Source organism: Oratosquilla oratoria, chromosome 23, assembly GCF_046742065.1.
Source record: "Oratosquilla oratoria isolate Oo_2021 chromosome 23, ASM4674206v1, whole genome shotgun sequence".
Classification (NCBI taxonomy): domain Eukaryota; kingdom Metazoa; phylum Arthropoda; class Malacostraca; order Stomatopoda; family Squillidae; genus Oratosquilla; species Oratosquilla oratoria.
In genome coordinates, this window is record NC_134799.1 from 3,795,875 (window position 1) to 3,820,548 (window position 24,674).

Sequence of the window (24,674 nt, forward strand, 5' to 3'; positions counted from 1 at the left end):
ATTCTTTTGATTTCGGGTTTTCCAAAGTTGGCGGGCCCGTAACCCAATGAATGAATAAAGTCTGGCCAAAGCGGAATGTTTGGGTCAACTCGTTGGGTGTAGTTGCATAATAGGGTAACAATTCCGATTTCCACATGCCCAAATCACCTCATCATACATTCTTCAGACATCAGAGGTACAAATGATTCTATATCCTCAGCCTTAGTTACTACAAATTGGTCATATGAAGAACTACAGTTTTGAACATGTGATAGCACAGGTTATTGGGTTACTTTTCTCCAAATGTAAAATTCTTAAACTTGATTTAAATTTTAACCTGTACAGCATCAGCGGCATTAATTTAATGCTGCAACATTCAACTAGCTTGAGCATCAATGGCATTAATTTAACACTGATGGTTGCCATAGCAGCTCCTTCCTAACAATTTGGCTTGGGTGAGCTGCGTGGTTTTCATACATCCCCACAAGACATGGCAATTGTACAGTGATTCCAGCCTTTGTGAATCCAATTATATAGAATTTTGACGATTTATAAATGTCCCGCTGTACACTACATATTTCTGATGTCATGGGTCGACACTATAAAAAAGACTCGACAGAGGTCTCCTCTACACCCTTTCGTAACATTATAACACTACAGCACTGTGGGAGAACTGCAGTATGTTTTCGTGTTTTGGGTAAAATTTTTGCAGTTTTAATGCTGTTTCTCTCATCACCTATTTTTTTTTAATTACATTCACAAGGTGCTTAAATCCATAAAGATAGTATATATATATGCATAATAATTATAGGTACGGCCTATATCTTTCATAATACGCATGGAAAATGTGAACGAGAGGGGCAGAATACAGTAAATTTACCACTTTACTATCAACTCTCTTACTGTAGACATACAGTCTTCCTGATCTCATGCTGACATTGGTCACGGAAGCAAGACACGTTCACCTGTGATTACCTTTTTCATGTTATACATACATACATATACCAAAGGCTTTTTCCCCCTTACAAACGAGGTAGCCAAATATCAAAGGCATAAAAATCCACTTCCACTCATTCCATCCTCAACATATTCCACTCTCCCTCCCTTTTATCTTGGCACCTCTTGGATGACAGGCCATCCCTGCATCTTGCCCACTGCCATGCGTAAGAAACAGTTTTGCAAGACACAGCAAGGCTGCTTCATTAAATCGGCGACCCCCCTTCTCCATCCCCTCATGCGGAAAAGATGGGGAGAAATCCCTTCAAGCTGCATAAATTTATTTCTCACACATACTCCCCTCATGCATCACAGCATCATCCATACACAACCATTCTCCATTCACCCCTATCTTCTGTCCTTTCTCAACAAACATTCACCTCTTTCCCAATTCCCCCTATTACCCCATTCATCTCATAAACGGTCGCTCCCCCCATATTCACTCCTTCCAAACCTCTTTTACTAGACTTTCTTCACTCATTAATTTCATGTGTCCAAACCATCTCAATACTCTTTCATCAACCCTATCTCCCAACTCCTTTTCCACCCGTTCTCCTCACTCTATCCAGCGAAGTAACCCATCATACTTTTTAGGCACCTCATCTCAAACACATTCAAACTCCTCCTCTCTTATGTTCTATGTTTCTGCCCTGTACAGTGCTGCTGGCACAATCACTCCATACAATCTCCTCTTAGCATCCATTCCCAAATCTCTATTTCTCATTACTTTTTAATTCCCCAAGACATTTACTTGCTTCTCTCAACCTACATTCTACCTCCACCTCCACTCCTCATGCTATATCTTCATTTTACGTTGTCTAAGACAAATTATGCAAAAAATAAAAAAATCGGAAATTGGCCCACACCAGCATGGGCTAACACTATATGGGTTAAAAGATAACAAAAATTATCAGGATACTGACACATAATACAAGTTTAAAAGAAATGGTTTATTCAAAACCCTTAATCAATATAAATAAGCACATATGTTTATCAGTATCTATATGAAAGAATATAGCCATTTTGGTCCATCAACATCCATCTGGTATTTTTTTTATTCTGAACCAGATTCCTCGCCCTCACTCGACTCATCTGGAGTGGAGGCCGCCTCCTCTTCCTCTTCTTTGGATTCCTGTTGACGCAAAACAATAATAATTATTTTTCCAATCTCCAATTTACTTTCAAAATACCACAACACTTCTGCATGAACTTGGTTAAGTGGAATGGTAGCAAAGTTCCTAACTATGATGGAAGTTAGATATTACATCCAAAGCATTTTTTGGCAACTAACAGTTTTGTACCATGACCATTATCCTATATATTGTCACCATTATCAACTAATTTAGAATAGTGTAGGGTGTGTGTATGTGCTCTGATTGGACCACCCCTCTTGAAAGGGAGAAAGGCCCTTCTTTGGTAAATGTATGTATATATCAACAAGCAGATATTGTATCTCTAAGAGGATCACAATACAGCACAGTGAAATGCTGGTAAGCTGTGGGTCAGCTGACCTCGACTCTTCTCTAGTATTGACAGCAGCAGTTATCTTTACCTGATATTTCAAGGATAAACATCCTTCTCTGACAAGTAACACTACACTAAGGCCAGTAGGCAAGAACCATATGAGTATATTAGCGATGTGCTACCACAATTGTTTTTTTTTTTCAAAGAATGTGCATAAACTTTAGCTATTTAACTTTTTTTAGTGTCTGGTTTCCTTAAAATAATGAAACATTATGTGATTAAACAAATGCTACAACAAATACTGTACTACTCTTCTTACCTTCTTAACATCTTTCTCTTCCTTTGGCTCCCTCTTGGCCTTCTTCTTATCCGGCTTTCCGCCCTCCGAATCCTCCGAATCTGAGTCAGAGATATATTCCTTGGACTTGTAGCTACCTCCTGAACCAGCTTTAGAGGGTGATACGCTAGCAGCAGCAGCAGCAGCAGCAGCAGAAGCAGCAGACGCCTTCTGTGGGGTCTTCTTAGCTTTCGTCTTTGCAGCAGCACCTCCTCCGGATGCCTTGTATTCCTTCATGGCAATATCATACTTTTCTTTTGCCTCCTTAGCCAAGGCTTCCCATTTCTGCCATCAGTAATAGAAAGAATATTAATTCCTGTAAACAAACATACATACATATCCCAAACAAGTCTTTCCCCCTTACAAGGGAGGTAGCCAAAGCTAAAAGGGATAATTCCACTCTCACCAATTTCATGCCCACCCACTCCACTCCCATTCACCACTCCTCCCTCACATCTTAGCTCCTCCTGGATAACAGGTTATACCTGCATCTCGCCCATTGCTCTGGGTCAAAAGCAATGCGGCGAGATGGAGTACATCCATAGCTAGGAGACTTCATTTAAACTGCTACCACCCCTCTCCATTCCCTCATGCAGCAACATTGAAGATGGAGAAATCCCTTTGGGTTGTGCCAAATATCAATCACACATAACCACTATCTAACGCCCCCATAAACAAACGCACAAAAATGAAAACTGTACACTACTGCAAAAAGATTGACACTATTTTTGTGTGCAACCAAGAATGAGAAATTAATGTCAGTACTGAAAAATGTAAAGTACTAAAAAGTTATTAAAAAAAAAAAAAAAAAAAAAAAAAAAAAATTATATATATATATATATATAAAAAGTTACTTGGGAAGTGAACCCATTACAAGAGCAAAAGTGTGACACACTACCACTAGTGATGTGGTTAGGCCTATCTCAATCAACCTTTCATAATGAGGGGTACTTTTTCTATTCAGTTCTGTTTAATGCCAGGCAATCTCACTTTGTGTGGTACCCTAATGGTAGAGAAGGTATTCCCAATCAAGTCAAGTTCACTTACACTCTTATCCTTGACTTCCTTCCACATCTGGCCGGCCTTCTTTGTGATCTCGGTTATGCTGATGCCGGGGTTCTCTTCCTTGATCTGCTCTCTGACCTCTGCCAACCACAGGAAATAGGCCGACTGGGGACGTTTAGGCTTGTTCTCATCCTTCTCCTTTTTGGGTTTCCTTTTCCTTGGCTTTTCTGACACAGTCTTGGCTTTCTTCTCTTTCTAAAAATTAAAGGACAGGACCATTACATATATATATATATATATCTCAAAGGAACTTTCCTCTTTCAAATATAAGTATCTAAATACACATACATTTCACACACACACATATGAAGACCCGGGGGTAAGGGGAAGAATGAGAAAAGGGGACAAATATGAAAAGGAGATTGAGAAAAAGGGGAGAGTACATCTTATACAAAATAAAAGTTATGGCTGGGTAAAACTAGCAAATCAAAAAACCCAACACCAAACACTTCACCAAAGACTAACCTTGACTTTCTCCTTCTTCTCTTTCTTCTCTCCACCTCCTTCAGAATCCTCATCTGATGAAGTGTCAGATGCATCACTATCAAACCTGGACAAGAAAGAAAAGTCTATTTAAAACCAAGCCAAGGGTTGCCTTAACATAAATCAGCAAAAAACAAACCATCTCTGACTGTCAGGCCCTGCCATGGAAGTGCTGTGTCTTACTGTACTGCCTACAACCTGAGCAGTGTGGCAGGGGACTCGGCTCCTTTATCCACAAGATGCTAACACGGGAGGTGCAATGAATAGGTTCTGGAAGGGTACAGGCCTTGGAGCTCCATAAGGAGCAAGATGAAAAGAAGAAAAAGGTGGATAGGAGTGGAACGGGTGGGAGTGGGCATATGCCTTTTGACTTGGCGACATCGGGAAAAAAGTCCTTGGTATATAAAATAGAACAGATCTATGCAAACTCCTTCCTAAGAGGGGGGATAAAGCCCTTTGATATATATATATATCTGTGTATGTGTGTGTGTGTGTGTGTATTTCTATATCCAGAGCATGTATTTCCTATATATAAGCTAAGGGCATCTTCCCCCTTATAAGGGAGGTATGCACCCACCCCCCCCTTCTTCCATCCACCACCCAGTGCTTCCCTCTCATCTTAGCTCCTCATGGATGAAGGGTCATCTCTGTCTCTTGCCCACTGCCTGGGTCAGAAGAAATGCAGTAAGACACAGTACATCCACAGCAAGGTTCTTTTATTTACATGGTGACCCTCCCTTCTCATCACCTAATGCATTAAATAGAGAAGACAAAGAGAAATCCCTTTGGGCTGTGTTAAAATATCACCACTGAAGAACCAAGACAACAGGAAAACAAATGAGTGGGGGTTAGTCTATGCACTTGGATGGCTACAGCCCTTGTAATTATCTCTCTCTTGCTGTGTGTGTGTGTGTGTGTGTGTGTGTGTGTGTGTGTGTGTGTGTGTGTGTGTGTGCGCACGTATGTGTGTATTTCTTTGATCTACCTAATTTGACAACTCTTTCCACCCTATGTTTTGCCACCATATTTCTTATTCTATCCCTCCTCAAACCACTTATATTTCCAAAACATATAGATGTTCTTCCATTCTGCATCCCTAAAGTTACAAGTCTTTCACTCCATACACAACTCTGTTCACAGTAACTCCTTCATTTCATACTCTCATAACACTTCACCACTCATTCCTGACATTTACTTGTTCCCATTGTCCTACAGTTCAACTTCCCTATTTCACTCACTACATGTAATCATAGTTTCTTAAAAGTTTCCACATCCACAGCACCTCACCAGTCAAACTCACATTTAACCAGCCACCATCTTCATTTCTTGTACAACTGATTTACATTTGCCCACACCCCTTCTCATCATAATAAATAAATGAAACTATAATAATTACAAATAAAACTTACTCCTCAGCCACATCACTACCCTCTTCTCCAGGAGCGAAGTCCTCATCGTCTTCCTCGGAGTCACTGTTGTCATTTCCTCGTTCGTCAGCCTCGGCCCTGACACGGTTCATGTAATGGTCAGGCTCATCAGCGTCACTATCACCAAAGTCATCCTTGTATGACATTTGGTCCTGTGAACACACGTAAAATCATAATATACCAAAGATGCCTTTATTACATGAAAAATGTGAAATCACAGCAAATTTCATAGTTTCAAAAAACATGTAATATTAGGAAATGTTAATTTATCATCATGTCTATAAATATATAAATATATTTGTTTGCAAGACACTACAAAAATCCATATCAAGTACTGTACTGAGCTATTCAGCTTTATAATCAACAGTGACAAAACAAATGGGCTAATGTACAGTCTAATTGTCTCCTTCATATATAGTACTTCAATAAACATTTTGATACAAACCATTTTGCCTCTATTCTTGATACGCAGCTTCTTCTTGTTGACATAGTCGAAGAGTTTGGTATATTCTCCCTTTTCTATGCTGCTGAAAGTCTGGATTGTATTGTTCTTGAGCTCAATCTGTCAAAATAAAATTTAAATAAAATGTTGATCAACAAAATAGTATGAGGGGCGTTCAATAAGTAATGCCCCTTACCCCCTTCCAATTGTCCAATCTAGCTGAAATTTTGGGTTATGTGGAAAATAAGAGCTTAGAACTAATTGTGGTTTTATATTTACAGGTGTTTGAACTGAGTCAGGTGTGAAATGGAACCTGTTGAATGCCGAGCTGTGATCTGGTTTTTATATTTGAAAGGACGCACACCACGGGAGACTTTTGATGAAATGAAAGAAACTTATGGTGATGATGCCCCATCCTATGACCTTGTAAAACGCTGGCATTGTGAATTCAAACATGGCTGGAACTCTGTGGAAACAGCTCCCAGACCTGGTCGCCCCCCTTCTGCCATTGATGAGGCATCTGTCCGTCAAGTTGAGGCTGCCATTTTGGAAGATCGACGCATTACTATTCGCCAAATAGCCCAAGAGTTCAAGATTAGTACAGGTTCTGTAGAAACAGTCATTCATGATCATTTGTATATGCATAAGGTGTCTGCCAGATGGATCCCCAGGTTGCTCACACCTTTCCTGAAGCAAGAACGTGTTGTGTGCTCGAGGATGAATTTGGAGATGTGCCAAGAAGATGAATCAAAGTTTTTCAAAAGACTGATTACACAGGATGAAACCTGGGTCCATCACTATGATCCAGAGACCAAAGCCCAGTCAATGCAGTGGAAGCACTTAGATTCACCACCTCCAAAGAAGGCAAGGGTGCAGCCCTCCGCTGGCAAGGCCATGCTCACAGTCTTCTGGGACCAGGATGGAGTAGTGATGACAGATTTCCTGGTAATGGGTACCACAATTACAGGAGCCTATTATGCTTCACTTTTGAGGAAATTAAGAGAAACTATCAAAATCAAAAGGTGGGGTAAGATCAGCAAAGGTGTCTTCCTCCTGTAGGACAACGCTCCGGTCCACAACTCGCATGTCGCCAGATCAGAAGCATGGGCGTGTGGCTATGAAATTCTCCCCCATCCCCCCTACTCTCCTGACCTTGCACCCTCTGACTTTCACCTTTTCCCAGCCATGAAGTTGTTTTTGAAAGGAAAGCGTTTCCTAGATGATGCAGCCTTGATTTCTGAAGTCACGTCGTGGTTGGAGGACCAAACTGGGGTGTTCTACAAAAACGGTCTCCAGAGCTGCATCAAACGATGGGAGAAATGTGTAACTCTGGGTGGTTCCTATGTAGAGAAAGACTAATGAATGTGCCAAGTTTCGTTGCTCTATTGCTATGGGAAATGGGTGAGGGGCATTACTTATTGAACGTCCCTCGTACACATTTCAGTACTGACTACAATCAATCTGTTTTCATTCCTACACATGACCACTTTTTATATATTTTTTATTGTCCCCATCCCACTAAACCTATATAAAATAATTGGAATAACCAAAGAGTGATAGCCAGTCAAGGCATGCACCCACCTCTCTCCTGTTTCAGTTTCACCCTTGTGGATAGAGGGATATCTCTATCCTCTGCCTAGGTTAGAGGTGAGCCAGTTGTTGTTTGCGGACGACACTGCGCTTGTGGCAGGATCGGAGGAGGGATTGAGGAAGTTGGTGGGAGAGTTTGTGAGAGTATGTGATAGAAGAAAGCTAAAGATAAATGTGGGTAAAAGTAAGGTGATGAGATGTACAAGGGGTGTAAGTGGCAGTAGACTGGAAGTGAGCATTAAGGGAGAGCGACTGGAGGAAGTGGATAGTTTTAGATACTTGGGTGCAAATGTGGCAGGGAAAGGTGGAGTGAAAGTGGAGGTAGAATGTAGATTGAGAGAAGTGAGTAAATGCCTTGGTGGATTAAAGAGTGTAATGAGGAATAGACATTTGGGAATGGATGCTAAGAGGAGACTGTATGAAGGAGTGATTGTGCCAACAGCACTGTATGGGGCAGAAACATGGAACATAAGAGAAGAAGAGAGAAGGAGTTTGAATGTGTTTGAGAAATGAGGAGGTGAGGAGGAGAACGGGGGTGGAAAGGGAGCTGGGAGATAGGGTTGATGAAAGAATATTAGGATGGTTTGGACACATGGAAAGAATGAGTGAAGAAAGACTAGTAAAAGAGGTGTGGAAGGCAGATGTGGAGGGAGTGAACATGAGGGGGCATCCTAGGATGAGGTGGATGGATGGGGTGAAGGGGGCTTTGGGGAAGAGGGGAATGTCTGTTGAGGAAGGACGGGAGAGGACAGAAGACAGGGGTGAATGGAGAGTGGTTGTATATGGATGATGTTGTGATAGCATGAGGTGGAATGGGCGGGTGGATGGGGGGTGAGGTAGTACGTGTGAGCAAAATCTGATGCAGCCCGAAGGGATTTCTCCCCGTCTTCTCCTTTTATGCAATGGGGGGACGGAGAGGGGGGGGTCGCCGATTTAATGAAGCGGCCTTGCTGTGGATGTGCTGTGTCTTGCGACACTGCTTCTGACCCAGGGCAGTGGACAAGGTGCAGGGATGACCCGTCATTCAGGAGGTGCTAAGATAAGAGGGAGGGTGGAGGGGTGTGGAGTGTATTCAGGGATGGAATGGGTGGGAATAATTTTATGCCTTTTTCTTTTTGGCTACCCCCCTTGTAAGGGGGAAAAAGCCTTGGTATATGTATGTTGTAGGTTAGAGGCAATGCAGCAAGACACACCACATCCAAAACAGGGTCAGCTGCTTCATTTACATTATGATCCTCCCTCCTTGTCCCCTCATGTGAAAACAGAGAAGACAAGGAGAAATCCCTTTGAGGCACATCAATTTAAATTCCACTTACAACCTTTTCCACCCACACCCATCTCTAGTCTTCTATGTCAAAACCCTACATGGAAAGAATGAGTGAGGAAAAAATAGTGCAGAGAACTGAGATGTGAACTTCAGAGGAAGATTAAGAATGAGGTAGATGGATGGGGTGAAAGGGGCTTTGAGCAAAAGGGGAATGTCTGTTGCACAGGGAAGGGAGAAGGCAGGGGATAAGTGCAAGTGGAGTGATAATCTATGTATCCCAAAAAGATTTTGGCTCATCTTCCCTATTTTTTGCATAACAGGATGAGGAGGCAGGGTTACTGTGTAAATGAAGCTGCTGGCCCTACTCCAAGGGGAGTTAAGACATGAGGGAAACAAATGTGGTGGTGGATGGGGGTGGGTGCATGCTGTTGACTACCTCCCTTATAAAGAGAAAGAAGCCATTGTTATATAGACAGATATAACAAAATAAACTTCATGTTTAAACTTGTAAAACAGCACTGCCATCTTTTATGCTATCCTAAGATTCATGTGCCAATGTGCCAAGATAAGAGGGAGGGAATAGGGGAGTGGTTTTTACGTCTTTGTTTTTTAGCTACCTCCCTTGTGAGGGAGAAAAAGCCTTTGGTATATATATGTTTTTTAATGAAGCGGCCTTGCTGTGGATGTGCTGTGTCTTGCGACACTGCTTCTGACCCAGGGCAGTGGACAAGGTGCAGGGATGACCCGTCATTCAGGAGGTGCTAAGATAAGAGGGAGGGTGGAGGGGTGTGGAGTGTATTCAGGGGTGGAATGGGTGGGATTGATTTTGTGCCTTTTTCTTTTTGGCTACCCCCCTTGTAAGGGGGAAAAAGCCTTGGTATATGTATGTATATATATGTACATAAGATTCATGAGCATCCCATTCCATATATGTTCCCAAGAACGACATCCCACACCTTTTCCTTAAACTTGTCACTCACCTCAAAGTCAAAGGAACGGGTAGTGGAACCGGATCTTGCAAAGTTTACAGATCCAATTTCATCAAATCTAATATGAACTGGTGGTTTGTGCACATAGATGATGCCACGTTCCAGAGGATACACGTAGCCTGCAGCTGCCTTGTACGAACACCCAATGGCTGGAGTTCCAGAGTGTCTATAAACGATAAAAGAATAAAGTTAACAATTGCAGTGATGAATTTGGAGTGAACAAAAGTAAGAGATAAAGATATCTGGATAAGTTGTCATCATAAGACAAAGATGATGATGATGAAAAAGAAGAAGAAGAATCTTATAAATTCAACAAGTACAGCTTCCTTAGTTGCAAATCCTGGGACCACTAATGGGATCCTGTTAGTGATGGTCCTGCACAATGGCCAATGGAATCATCCATGAACCCTTTTCACCTCCATTAGGCACAGTCCCAAGAAGCTGACACTTAGTCTCTCTACTGGGCCCAAGTTTTCCCAATTAACTTTAACTGTACTTCTTACACCTTATTACACATAACGGCTGACAACCTGCAAATGTTACTCCTACTACTTTTAGCTGGTGATATGTAAATAGTTCCACATCAATACAACACAGAAAACAGTCCAATATTTCTTCCCAGAGAACCTCTGTGGGAAGCCCTGAGGACTGTTGCTGGCTGCTGTGGACTTGTCCATTTCCAGTCAGTGAAAGTTCAGGAGACTATTATTATTATTGTACTACAAACCTTCATTCCCCTACAACAATGGTTCAAGAAGTTTTTGGTATTACAGCTCTTACAGTCAACTTTATTGTCCACCTCACTGGCAGCAGGGTTCGAACTGCCATCACCCTGACCATTGCTGCAAATAACAATACTAACCCACTCGGACAGCAAATTTCCAGTAAATAACGTACTCATCTAGGCCACATAATGCACCACCTAGAAACCTTATCTCCCTGATCTCCCTCAAACTGTTTCATTACTAATCTATAATACAATTATAAACAATGATGAAATTTCAGAAGTGCAGGTCCTACGACACATTTTGAACAACTTTACGGCAACAGACTACTCACCCAATGAAGCTTCCTGGAGTGACGACCTTCCTGTTGGCAAGTCCCTTAAAGATCTTACTGATGACTTCATACTGAGGGCCAGTGATCTCCTTCTCCATACGTCCCTCATATTTCTCCTGGATTTCTTCCCTATAAACCAAAGCGACACAAAATTCAGATATCTTGAACACCAGAAAAGTTATAACAAAACTACTAAAAAATGCCCAAGCCACACCATGCATTTTACATAAGAAAATTACATTAAATTCAATGGCATGCTGTGTTTTTTCAGTTGTTCAGGCAACTAAACAAGACCAAGAGGGACCAGGGAATCTCCCCTCTGTATTTTGCTCCTTGGAAAACCCAGGGATAAGAGGGTCTGGAAACACTATAACCAGAACTCTAGTAATTGGGTCATAAAATTTGCATGGTCATGGAGGAGACCGGCAGTATGTTTGTGAGAAGAAGGATGGATGAATTAAAGCTGAAATGATGCTAAAGGGCAGGGGTGAGCTAGTTTGGAAGTACGGTGGATAAGGTGGGTAATGTGACCCTTCATTTATAAGGATTTAACATAAAATGGGCAACAAATGGGTATTAGATAGATGTGGAATGGGTAATGGTTTGATGGATGCAATGAATAGTCCAACCCCCTAACAATGGAGACTGAGCCTTTTGGTATATATATACATACATACATATACCAAGGCTTTTTCCCCCTTACAAGGGAGGTAGCCAAAAAGGAAAAGGCATAAAATCATTCCCACCCATTCCATCCCTGAATACACTCCACACCCCTCCACCCTCCCTCTTATCTTAGCACCTCCTGGATGACAGGTCATCCCTGCACCTTGTCCACTGCCCTGGGTCAGAAGCAGTGTCGCAAGACACAGCACATCCACAGCAAGGCCGCTTCATTAAATCGGTGACCCCCACTCTCCGTCCCTCCATGCATAAAAGGAGAAGACGGGGAGAAGTCCCTTTAGGCTGCGTCTGGGGTATTGGCTGCTTGTTATTGTGGCAAAGTAGCATGCAGTTGATACTTTAGGGTCTATATGGGGTGCCCCTATGGACCAGAGCCACACATAATTTTGTCTATGATAGAGGAAAACTCTTCATAGAGAAATGATGACACTTTTATACTACGACTGTCCCTCCGTTATGCTGTCCCCCAACCCCTTGCTGCTGTCCTGTACCATTTCTCTGAGTATTCAATTTCTGTGGTGGGGGAATTCCCTGTGGTGGGGGAAAAGAATACTGCCACCAAGTATTTCCACTTGGATCGTAAGAGGCGAGAAGAAAGGGACTGGGAGTGGGACTAGGCATCCTTCTCCTTGTAGCCCCACAGGGGACATTCCTAAACGAAAAAGTAAAGGCATAAGAGGGTCTGGGAGTTTTCCGACCAGGACCCTAAGGTTTGGGTATATATATATATATATATATATATATATATATATATATATATATATATATATATATATATATATATATATATATATATACACACACATAAATGCTACAACTTGTACAGTACTTACTCAGATAAGGGAAGTTCAACTACATCTGTATCATCATTCGAGAAGAGCATGATGAGATATGGATATCTTGTTTGACCCTGCTTGATGGGTGGATCCAAAGACACCTGCAATGATCACATTAGCTTAACAATCATATAAAATGTGGCCAAGTCATTCATCTGCATATGAAAAAATATGAACATTTATTCAATCTACATATTTCTTACACAAACACCAAAGGCACCCAACCACCCCACACCCATCCAATCTTCCTAATCCTCTTGCTTCTTAGGACCTCAAAGATGAGGATTCATTCATGTCCCCTGCTAATGCAATGAGACACAGCACTTCCACAGCCAGGCCTAACAGCGAGAGTTGGTTCATTATTATTTAATTATATACAAACCTCCTTTCTTCTTCCACTCCACAATTTTACTGACCTGATAGAACTCACCTCCAGGGAGAGTAAGAGAGATATAAGAATAAGAAGAGAAAGAGAAGAAAATGTAAAGAGAAAGGGCCAGCGGCTTCCCCTTACATGGGAGGTAGCCAAAAAGGAACATACATACATACATATACCAATGCTTTTTCCCCCTTACAAGGGGGGTAGCCAAAAAGAAAAAGGCATAAAATCATTCCCACCCATTCCATCCCTGAAATACACTCCACACCCCTCCACCCTCCCTCCCATCTGAGCACCTCCTGAATGACGGGTCATCCCTGCACCTTGTCCACTGCCCTGGGTCAGAAGCAGTGTCGCAAGACACAGCACATCCACAGCAAGGCCGCTTCCTTAAATCGGCGACCCCCCCTCTCCGTCCCCCCATTGCATAAAATGAGAGGACGGGGAGAAATCCCTTCGGGCTCCGTCAAATTTTGCTCACACATACTACCTCACCCCCCATCCACCCGCCCATTTCACCTCATGCAATCACAACATCATCCATATACAACCATTCTCCATTCACCCGTCCTTCCTCAACAGACATTCCCCTCTTCCCCAAAGCCCCCTTCACCCCATCCATCCACCTCATCCTAGGACGCCCCCTCATGTTCACTCCCTCCACACCTCTTTTACTAGTCTTTCTTCACTCATTCTTTCCATGTGTCCAAACCATCCTAATATTCTTTCATCAACCCTGTCTCCCAGCTCCTTTTCCACCCCTGTTCTCCTCCTCACCTCCTCATTTCTCACTCTATCCAGCCTAGTAACCCCCATCATACTTCTCAGACACCTCATCTCAAACACATTCAAACTCCTTTCTTTTCCTCTCTTATGTTCCATGTTTCTGACCCATACAGTGCTGTTGGCACAATCACTCCTTCATACAGTCTCCTTTTAGCATCCATTCCCAAATGTCTATTTCTCATTACACTCTTCAATCCACCAAGGCATTTACTCGCTTCTCTCAATCTACACTCTACCTCCACTTTCACTCCACCCTTCCCTGCCACATTTGCACCCAAGTATCTAAAACTATCCACTTCCTCCAGTTGCTCTCCCTTAATACTCACTTCCAGTCTACCGCCACTTTCACCCCTTGTACATCTCATCAACTTACTTTTACCCACATTTATCTTTAGCTTTCTTCTATCACAGACTCTCCCAAACTCCGCCACCAACTTCCTCAGTCCCTCCTCCGATCCTGCCACAAGTGCAGTGTCGTCCGCAAACAACAGCTGGCTCACCTCCCACTTTTCTCCATTTTCTTTAACCATCTCCAATCCCTTGCCCACTACCCTTGCATTTACCTCTCGCACCACCCCAACCATTTATAAGTTGAACAGCCAGGGCGACATAACGCATCCTTGACGAAGTCCCACCTTTACCTCGAACCACTCACTCTCTCCATTTCCAATCCTGACACAAGCTCTACTATTCTCATAAAAACTCTTGACAGGTCCCAGAAGCTTTCCTCCTATCCCGTATATCTCCATAACCTCCCACAGTGCCTTCCTGTCCACCCTATCATAAGCCTTTTCTAGATCCATAAAAGCCAAAAAAACATCCTTCCCCTTTCCTATAGCTTTCTCACATATCTGTCTTACCACAAAGATCTGATCTACACAACCTCTACCTGTCCTAAATCCACACTGTTCCTCACCAATTACTCCTTCTGTTCCTCTCCTAATCCTCTCAACCAAGATCCTCCCATAAGCCTTCCCAACTACACTCAACAAGCTAATCCCTCTGAAACTACTACATTCACACTTGTTCCCCTTTCCCTTGTAAAGAGGAACTATACAGGCACTCCTCCAGTCCTCCGGCACTCTACCCTCTCTCCAACAAACATTAAATAACCTCACCAACCAGTCCACCATCACTGTACCTCCCTTTTTCAGACATTCCGCATGGCAACCATCCAGACCAGGTGCCTTACCTGCTTTCATCATCTTAACAACTGCCTTCACCTCATCCTTCCTTATTTCTCCTCCATTCTCCTCATTCATCACTCTCCAAAAAGGAAAAGGCATAAAATCATTCCCACCCATTCCATCCCATTAGCTACTTCCCTTTAACCCCTTCCATACGGTGCCGCACAAGTAGGCGTCATGGGGAGCGAGTGTATTCGCTAGGCTGCCATATCGGCGTCTTGATTATATTTATTGTAGTCGCCCCTCCATAATGACATTCTTTCTAATTCTTTTGTAATCGCATTTTCTATGGTTATCAAAATTCACGGGTGAAGAGAGAACGATCGATATAAGCGGTGACTATATTTTATGATGCGAGTATTATTACGACACGTCGTACGGCTGGCATTGGCTGCTGCCACCGAGATCTAAGTCCATGACGCCTACGTGTGCAGCACCGTATGGAAGGGGTTAAAGTAAAGGGAGGTACATACATATACCAAGGCTTTTCCCCCCTTACAAAGGAGGTAGCCAAAAAGGAAAAGGCATAAATTCATTTCCACCCATTCCATCCCTAAATACACTCCACACACCCCCACCCTCCCTCTCATCTTAGCATGAGGTAGCTAATGGGAAAAAAAGCTTTTGGTATATGAATAGACCTTTCTCTTCTCTATTTTCTCTCTCTCACTCACTCTTCCTAGTGAACCGCATCATCACGGGGACATTTGCCAAATTCAAAGGGAGATTCTGCTCAAGAAGTGGAAGAGGAATGGAATTCCAGCACACATGAGCAAACCATGATGCCCCACTATTCCTTTCATTACATCCTCATAATTTTTTATCAAACATTAGAACATGAGAAGAGATGAAGTTAATTCTACCATCAAACAAGTATTCACCCTTTTAGCATACAAAAACAAAATATGAGCTCAGACATACCACAAAGAAATGTTGCCTCTGGTCTTGATGAGGGAGAAGGAAAAGACGTAAAACTGTTGTGATGGGAATCTTGAAGTCAAATGTTTTACCGTGGAGTTGGATAAATGACGGATACACCTTGATGTCGTAACGACCTCTGTCAAAGGAGAAGCAAAACTTCACTACAGGATTTTTAGATTTCCAATGAAAATAATCATACAAAAATAAATCCAATAATTAAGCAATCTTACCATGTATGAATCACCCGGCCTTACCTTGGAGTGAGGCACTGAACTTCCCGGAAGATGGCCAAGGCATCTCCAGTGGCAGTGATAACTGAAGCTTTGGCCATAACACGTTCTCTGAAGTTCTCCACCGGATCATCACCTGCCAGTTCTGATGATGGGATATGGAATCTCATCTCCATCAGGGATACAGCTGCATCATCATGCTGTTAAGACAAGCACTTTTATAAAATTCATGCATATACATGAGCAACGATATCAAACCTAACTATGTCCTGTGCAATAGCCTATGTTCACAACTGAATCATTACTGCTACTGTTCTAATGTAAATGGACAAAGAAATGACATGACATAATCTGAAGGGAAGTTCTTATTGGTTCTAAGAATGTGGATGAAGAGAAAGGAGTGTGTGTGTGTGGGGGGGGGTTAGGCACCATGGGTAAACCAGTTCCAATTGTCTGGGCCTGCTACGCAAGTTTCAAGTCTTGCCTCTCACCTAATCAGTGTGGCTGAGGCTTGACATGAACCATCCATGAAGCTCAAAGATTGGAAGGACAACAAATTTATTTTGGGTGTACAAGGTGAAGGCAGGCATGTGCCATGTTTTAAGTTATGACCTTATGTCGTTATGAATTTTCAATGTGTACATAGATGGGGTATTACGGGAGGTAAAGGTAAGGGTGATGCACACAGGACTGTAGATAGTTGAAAAGACTGGAGGAAAGTGGGAGGCGGGCAGGTTTGCTGACGACATTGGGATTGTGGCTGAGTCAGAGGAGAGTCTGTGGCAGTTGGTGATAGAGTCTGGGAAGGAATGCGATAGGAGGAAGTTGAAAGTAGAAGTTGTTAAAAGCAAGGTGATGAGATGCTCAATAGGTGAGGGTGGCAGTAAGCTGGAGGTAAGTCTTAAAGGAGAAAGGCCAGGGAAAGTCATCAATGGAAGTGGATAGTTTTAAATATGAGGGGTCATATGAGGCAAGGGATGGAGGAAAATTGTCTTTTCTATACTGGGGTACAAGGTTATATCAAAGTTTCTAAGGCACTTTTCAAATTTTGTTGTGTAGTTGTTCCATTTTGCTCTTGTATAGCCTATTCACCTTCCCCCACCTCAAGGTAGGACTGATTTTCCCTACAGTTCCAGTGATTTTTATTGGGAGGTAATCTGAGGGGTGATCCTGAACTAATTCCCATATTGATTGTGGCTTGAGAGTGAGGTTAAGTACACAATACATATCTGGGGAAGTGACTTGAGTTTATGTGTCTGTGATTCACCATGGTCTTGGATCACATGTTAGACTTGTGATCAACAGCTATTTCTCTCCCAGAAGAGCTCAGAGCTCATACATGACCGATTTATGGGTAATGCTATGATCGTACACACACACACACCCAACTCCCCGCCCATGAGAGTTGGAGTAGTGGCTTGCAGTGCAGCAATACTGAAATTATTTCAGCCTTGGGTGGGATTAGAACCCGGACTGTTGTAGTGGCAGCCAGGAACTCTACCAACTGCGCCACTGAGTGAGTGTGTGTGTGTGTGTGTCACAAACCACCACAAAATCCCCAATCACTCAGAAGTGTGGCCACAAGAATCCAATACCTGTCTTGAAGAGCAGGTCCCCATTTTCATATGAAGCAAGCATCCAAACACAAATCAAATCCACTATAAAGCAGAAACAATTAAGAAAATTCTTAACTTACCTGATGGAACTCCAAAGTTACTTCATTTTTACCAGTAACACAGCCTGAGACATGGTTGAGAGGAATTTCAAACGCTGGCAAAGTGGTGACCTCAAAGGAAAGGCACGAACCATCAAATTTTGCAGATCCATAATTCCATCCCTTCACACTAAACTCCTTGTCTGTCATTGTTTTGCTGTACGTGTTCTTGAAGAACTTTTCCAACTTACTTTGTTCCTGTTTTTAACATGATTTTTTAAAACTACCCATTTCCATAATTATTATATTCAAAACTTTGACATGTATCTACTATCAAAATATCTTATCACAAATACTGAAATGAATGTGCCATACATGGCATTCTCACCGCATCTTTGAAGCCACCAAAACGGTATAGAGTACCGTTTGTTGAGAATATTCGTATACCATAACTTCCAGCCAGCCTCTGCCAATTGATCACCTCAATGTCACTTGATGGCAACTGTTCTACTTTGCCAGTTTTAACATTCTTGTATGTCAATCCTTGGTCGTTTATTTTCAATCTGACGGGCACCTGTAAAATTTGAAACAATTAATAGACTGGAAGCAAAATTTACAATACATCTTAAAATAATTAATGCCAACTTCCCCTTCACCTGAACAAAATGATCTGGTTTTTACTGGAATAGAATTTGTTAAGTCTGAAAAAAGAACACACGCACACACATATATGTATATATACATACAAACACCATAGATGGTAATCCTGTGATCTGAGTTCATTTAATTCTATGGAATTAAGGGGATATTAAAATTATAACAAGTTCTTTATCTACACTAATGTTGAATTCACAAAAGCAAGGTTCTCTGCAGGATAAAGATGCATCTAGCCCAATAAGAGCAATCCCAGTGGCCAGTTTGCTGGCAGCTATGCCTGACCAATGGCAGACAAGATTGAAGAGAAATTAGTTTGTTATTTTGATAACTGATCCATAGAATGCATGTAGTAACAGCCACAATGACTGCACATTATGACAAGCTTCTGGGTGTGAAATATTATTGGCAATCAGTCTGTTGGGGGGGTAGAGGTTATCACAAGGGGTAATTCTTCTGTAGAGGTCTAGTATATGTCTAATCATTTATCATATTCTAGAGAGATTTTTCACCTTAAGTACTATAATTGTTATAACTGAGGAAAATGTAACTATACTGTTAAGACAAGACCTAATAACTTTTACTTTTTATTTCTATTTATTTTCAACTTTAACGGCCCTGAAGACCATAACCTCGAAAGGATTAGAGTTTGACACCCATCCTAGAGCAACTCATCAATTACATAAACTTTTCTTAAATGTACAACGCATCACATTACTCGAGTTATAAAAGATAGTCACTGCTGCAATGCTCATTGACGACCCCATCACTTTCAGTTCCCATCTCTCCTTGATCACTGGTTCAATTCAGTTTAACTGTTCCCATCTATGATATATTTCTTCACTTTCATTTTTCTTCTTCCTTAAGTATGTCCATAACTTGCTTACAAAGTAATGTTTCTCAATGGGGGTGAATTAAACTGAACTAAATTTTCTGATTTTCTTCTTCACTAATTCTCTACAACGTTACTGTCTTAGGTACACCAGAGGACTCTTGCCTGGGGTCCCCAATCCACTCACTAAGCCATCTCTGCTCCAACATGACTACTTAATCCATGCAATAATCTTGATTGTTAGAAATAAGTGCCTCCCCTTTAAGGCGTGACTTTTCTCCCATGCACCAATAAAATTTTCCTCCTCCAATCAGAAAGACTCTTACACCATCAACAATACTGCTTACACAAGCAATCTCAACATCCAAGCGGAATGGCTTAGTTAACATACTGTCACCTCAGCATCAAAATCTGTACCCTGTTTATAAACTTTAGATGGTGAGCGAGATTATGCAACTCCTTTATGGCTATTGTTTTCAAAACATCTAACTCGTAAAAACGAAATTCCTGCTACCAACCCCTCCATATACCTACTTGTCTACTTTTATCTACCAGCCTCTTAGACTCATTTTTTTTTCAAAATGAGTAATAATAAACACAGAAAATGTGATCAAACCAGTTCACAGAATTTGGGGGCTCTGCTACAATTACAAAATAAATATAATCAAGAAGCCAATGTTGGCATCCTTGTATACCCACTCACACCTCATGATGCCTACGTAGGAGTCATTGTATCGAAGAGGTTAAGATTCATCAGGAAATCAATACCTTGGAACACTATTAATTACAAAGGTAAGTATTATTTAAATGGCTATCCTATCCCTATGAAGGAAAATACATCTGAGTAGTATTATTCAAAAAGCTGGCTGCCTGTCAAAATGGTATTCTTAAAGCTACAATTAATCATGAAGCTTCCTTTATAGTCCCACTATATATCTTGCATATTTCCCTTTTAATAGAATATGCTTCTTCAATTTGAAATACAGGTTACTCTAGACCAACGATTGCTTGAATCTGTGCACCATAGATGGACTAAAAGCATTTGGGGTCTGGAAAATTTGCACTACTCAATGAAACTATGAGTATTAAACTTGTTCTCAGTTAAGGGTAGGTTATTTTGGCATGATCTCATTAACTATTACAAGATTTTTCATGGTCATCCTCCTACTCAATCAGTATGCTTTTCCCTTGTCCTGTGTTCTCTGCCACTTAGGGACATCAATTCAAAATTGCTCACACAAGGCACCAACTTGAATTATGAAGAAAGTTCTTTAATGCAAGATGTTTATCCATTTGGAATTCCTTACCAGATCAAGTATATCTGTCACTAATACATCATAATCTAAAACAGCTTTTACTCCCCATCTTGGTGAACTTATGATTGTCTTCTAATACTTTACTCCATAGTACGAGTCTTTTAATGTTTATTTTCCCTAGCTGCTATGACCCACTTTCCAATCTTTACATCTATCCTTTCTTTTCCCGACATTATTCCTTATGCCTAATGCATCAGCAGTGTACAGCTTCCATGTGCCTCTCCATGTACCCCACCAGATAAGAATATGTGCACTCCAGGGCCGTAGCCAAGAATTAAATTTTGGGGGGGCTAATCATGCTTTAGGGGGGGCTCCTGCTGTGCTGTGCCCACACACACACATATATATTATGTATATACATCATGTATCACAAATTCACCTTAAATTTAGCTTATTTTTTGTAAGTTTTCTGGTGTAGTGTATTTATAATACTTTTGAGTAAAAATAAATTTTGGGGGCTAAGCCCACCCATAGCTCCCCCGTGGCTACGGACCTGGTGCACTCCCTTTTGTTACCAAACATGCTCATCCACATAAACCATGATTGCCAAGATGATGAATGCAACTGTTTGAGAAATCAAACAGCACCCTCATAATTTATCTGCAGTGATATTGTAAGGAGACGAAATTGTATAGAAAGAACAGGTCATAAAAAAGTACAGATACATGTATGCAAATATCATTACATATTTAGGCTAGGTTGACTTGGATACTTGCCTATTTTTTACTCAAAGATGTCATAATGACATTATATTTCTACCTAGGCAATTCTCATGTCATTTAACCAAAATTTATTAGTTTTCCTGCCAATATCATTGAAGGGGCCATTCCAAACATCCAAAACACCTTGCGACCCAAAACACCCAGAAAACGTTACAAAACTATAAATAATAACATTTAGGCCAGATGAAAACATCTAGCTGTTGATCATCCTTTCAATTTTACAACAGTGGTTGGGAGTCGTTTTTTTTAATGAAAATCTAGTTTATCATTTGATGACACTCCTCAGCATTCACATAAAAAATACCCTTGCAATAGAAAATTAAGGGGTAACACACTAACATTATTTCAAGATTACACGCGAATTACTAGTGAAATAATTTAAAGAAATTAAAAACGATTTTCAAAGTTGCCTTGATCCAAGGATTTCCTGGAAAGTCAGTTCCTGCAGTAATCTTTTAAGATCTCTACAAGATAAATTGTAAGAGTATTATTTAAGTTTACAATGTAAGGCCTGTAATATTTTCTGAAACAGCCATAATTTAATGGAAGAATAAACCCAAGTATGAATAATAATACTCTCAATTTTATCATCATTATTCATTATTATTTGTCACAAATTAGGTGGCAAATAAATATAAATTTAAAAAAATAAATAAAAATAAATGAAGTAATAATAATAATACATTAAAATAAATATGATGAAAAAATAAATAAAATAAATAATATGATAGGGAGTATTTTTATTGGTAGACAGGGAAAATTACCAACTATTTTTCTTTATATGGCCTTAGTGGTAATCTATCGTTAAAAAAAGTTATGTTAGTGTCTTTACCAGACATTACTTACTGAAATCAGATAGAAATCAGAATGTTTTGGATGACCTCTGCTCCTGCCGTTTTAGTGTTGTGTGACCAACAAAAGGTGGCAGCACAGTTGTAATGTAAATACAATTTTCTTATTTCTATTATGTTAGTTTATTGCTAATAGCTCATAAAATTTAAAAACATATCACTGACATAGGTGAGATGGGGCATGGGGAATCCCTTAGGAATACATGACATAATCCCAGTGGACAAAATCCCTGCCAGTCAAGTAGGGTAGAATGAAATTTTCTACCATTTCTTTATAATGTTGAAGTCATAACTATATTTGTCTGTTTGTCAAACAACACACTCAAGAGCATGACCAGAGTACCCAAAGCTCTTCAATTTCTCTGATTTCAATAACATCTAGTAAATACACAGACCTAACTTTTCTTATGATAGAATACCACTAATGTAAATGTTATAATTTATATTTCTGTAATGTTTTCTTGGTGTTTTGGGTAATATTACCCAAGACACCAATGTTTTCAGTGTTTCGACCAACCACATTGGAGTGGATTTGCTGTGTCTTGCGACATTATTTCTAACCCAGGGCAGTGGGCAAGATCCAGGGATGTCATCACCATCTTTGGTCTCTGAATCTATCAAAACAAAGATGGCGTCAAACGGAGTCGACTCAACTTCATTCATTTGTGCATAGCTTTTAGGAATGTATTCTGTTATTGATTTCCACCAAGAAAAATATTTATTACATTGATTGATGTATTATAATTTACCAAATTAATATCTATTTTTCTAATGCTATATCATGTGTTTGTGTGCACTTCTAAAAAAAAAATACCATAATGATAATGAACATCAGATTTGCATCAATCACACTATAAATTTAAAAATGTAATTTCATGCACATCCTTGATTGTTGATGGGGGGGGGGATGGACCTCTATTTATCCCTGAAACTAGAAGGTTGGTAAGCATCTTAGCATGTTTTTAATCTGTAAATTCCGGAATCTCACAAAACACATATCTAACATACATCTTACATTGTACAATAGCTTCTTACCTAACAGAACAGTAACCCAACCTACTTGGCTAATCCAACCTAATCAAATGCAACCATCCCATAATGATAATCAATGATAATTATAATGAAAATAATCTTTCAGATGAAGAAAAGCGAATAAAGGGTTTCTGTAATACCAGAACAGAACCCTTTAATCACCAATTAACTGCAAATAGTCACACTGATCCTTAATAAAGGGTGGTATATAATCGAGAGTACTTAATATACCTATTCCTAATAAATACGTTTAAATCATCAATGCTTCACAGCAGTGCGGGTTCAGACTGAACTTCAGTGTCAACCTCTCAATACTCGTGGAGTTCATTCTCATAATATCAAACCCGTGTGCTCAACCTCAGGGGCTCAAACTTATATTCCCTATTTTATATTAATAATTAAAGGCAATTGTGTAACTTGTAAAATAAATATTACATTGCATCTACTTGGTCTACGCGTTTGCGCGGGAAGTCTACAGCACTGATAATCCTTCGTTGTGTATCATTTCCTACGTCTTTGGCAAAATTACTAATTATATCACTTACCATAGTGCCCATAGATTCCAAAGTAACGTCATTGTAGTCAAGACCCGTTGTTTCTTCCTTCATATTTATATCTTCCCTTCCTTCACTTATTATCACGCTCTCCTATGTTGTTGTTTGTACCGGGAAGACAGTACGTTACGAATAGTTGGTAGCCCTGCCTTTGTGTCGATCCCTCTACTTATATTCTTATTATATATATTTTTTTAATTTCACCTCTGCCTTACATTATTTCATTGTTTTCTCTTCTGCAGGCCGTTTGATCCAAATGGTGTCTCTTCTTTATTATTTTTTTATTTCTTCCCTTTATTAATTTATCTAAATTTGAAGCCATTATTTTAACAACTTATTATTTTCTTTCATTTGTATTTTTCTGTCTGCCTTACGAATGTGAAAAATCTGACTAGAGTTTTACCTAGATAGCATAAAGTATCCTATATTGTATAAAGAAAAATCTTATAATAAAATTTACACAATGACAAAGAAAACAGATAAAATAAGATACCGCTTCGTTTTCTGTCATTGGTAAACAGTAACTACAATTTTAAGCATGTAGGTTCTTCATTCTTCATTTTGGAAGTATTTTGTTTATGTCTATATCTTTGACAACGAAAACAAGTTAAAGCATGATATCTATCCCGTGCTATATATACACCTCATTCGAGGTTAACTTTGTCCAGGTTTTTGTGGATTAACTTCCTTAAAAATACTTGAAAATATAATGCTTGATGTCTCCTAGTCCTACCGCCGGTTTACTAAACGTCACCTCGAGCTTAGCTTCGATGCCTTGGATCGAATTCAAGTGTTCATTCCTACTATTGAAATTTACTACAAAGTTTTTTCTTCTTTGTGTACATTACACAACGTAACTCTAAGCTTTATATTTTTAACTGCATTATATTGTAACTTTATCCAGATTTTGAAGTTTCAAGTTCTAGATTGCCTTATTC

At 40.3% G+C, this 24,674-nt stretch overlaps 1 protein-coding gene across 1 annotated transcript; it reads right to left on the reverse strand.

Annotated features, from left to right (window-relative positions):
* Positions 1–1,906: 1,906 nt before the first annotated feature.
* Ssrp (structure specific recognition protein) lies at positions 1,907–23,885 on the reverse strand. The gene is made up of 14 exons (XM_076206523.1): positions 23,728–23,885; positions 18,164–18,349; positions 17,818–18,033; positions 16,146–16,321; positions 15,892–16,027; positions 12,616–12,719; positions 11,099–11,227; positions 10,031–10,205; positions 6,197–6,313; positions 5,734–5,903; positions 4,307–4,391; positions 3,824–4,036; positions 2,759–3,061; positions 1,907–2,107 (listed from the first exon to the last, which is right to left on the reverse strand). Exons 1-14 carry the CDS (start codon positions 23,788–23,790, stop codon positions 2,030–2,032), a joined length of 2,151 nt encoding a protein of 716 aa, XP_076062638.1. The 5' UTR covers positions 23,791–23,885; the 3' UTR covers positions 1,907–2,029.
* Positions 23,886–24,674: the final 789 nt, after the last annotated feature.

What these genes read in the sequence shown, in the direction of transcription:
- Ssrp (XM_076206523.1), bottom strand. Translation starts at nt 23,790, where the DNA reads ATGAAGGAAGAAACAACGGGTCTTGACTACAATGACGTTACTTTGGAA. An exon ending in TGGAATCTATGGGCACTATG is followed by an intron (nt 18,350 to 23,727) that starts GTAAGTGATATA and finishes CAAATTTTACAG; the next exon opens with GTGCCCGTCAGATTGAAAAT. An exon ending in AGAAGAAGGAGAAAGTCAAG is followed by an intron (nt 4,037 to 4,306) that starts GTTAGTCTTTGG and finishes TTTAATTTTTAG; the next exon opens with AAAGAGAAGAAAGCCAAGAC.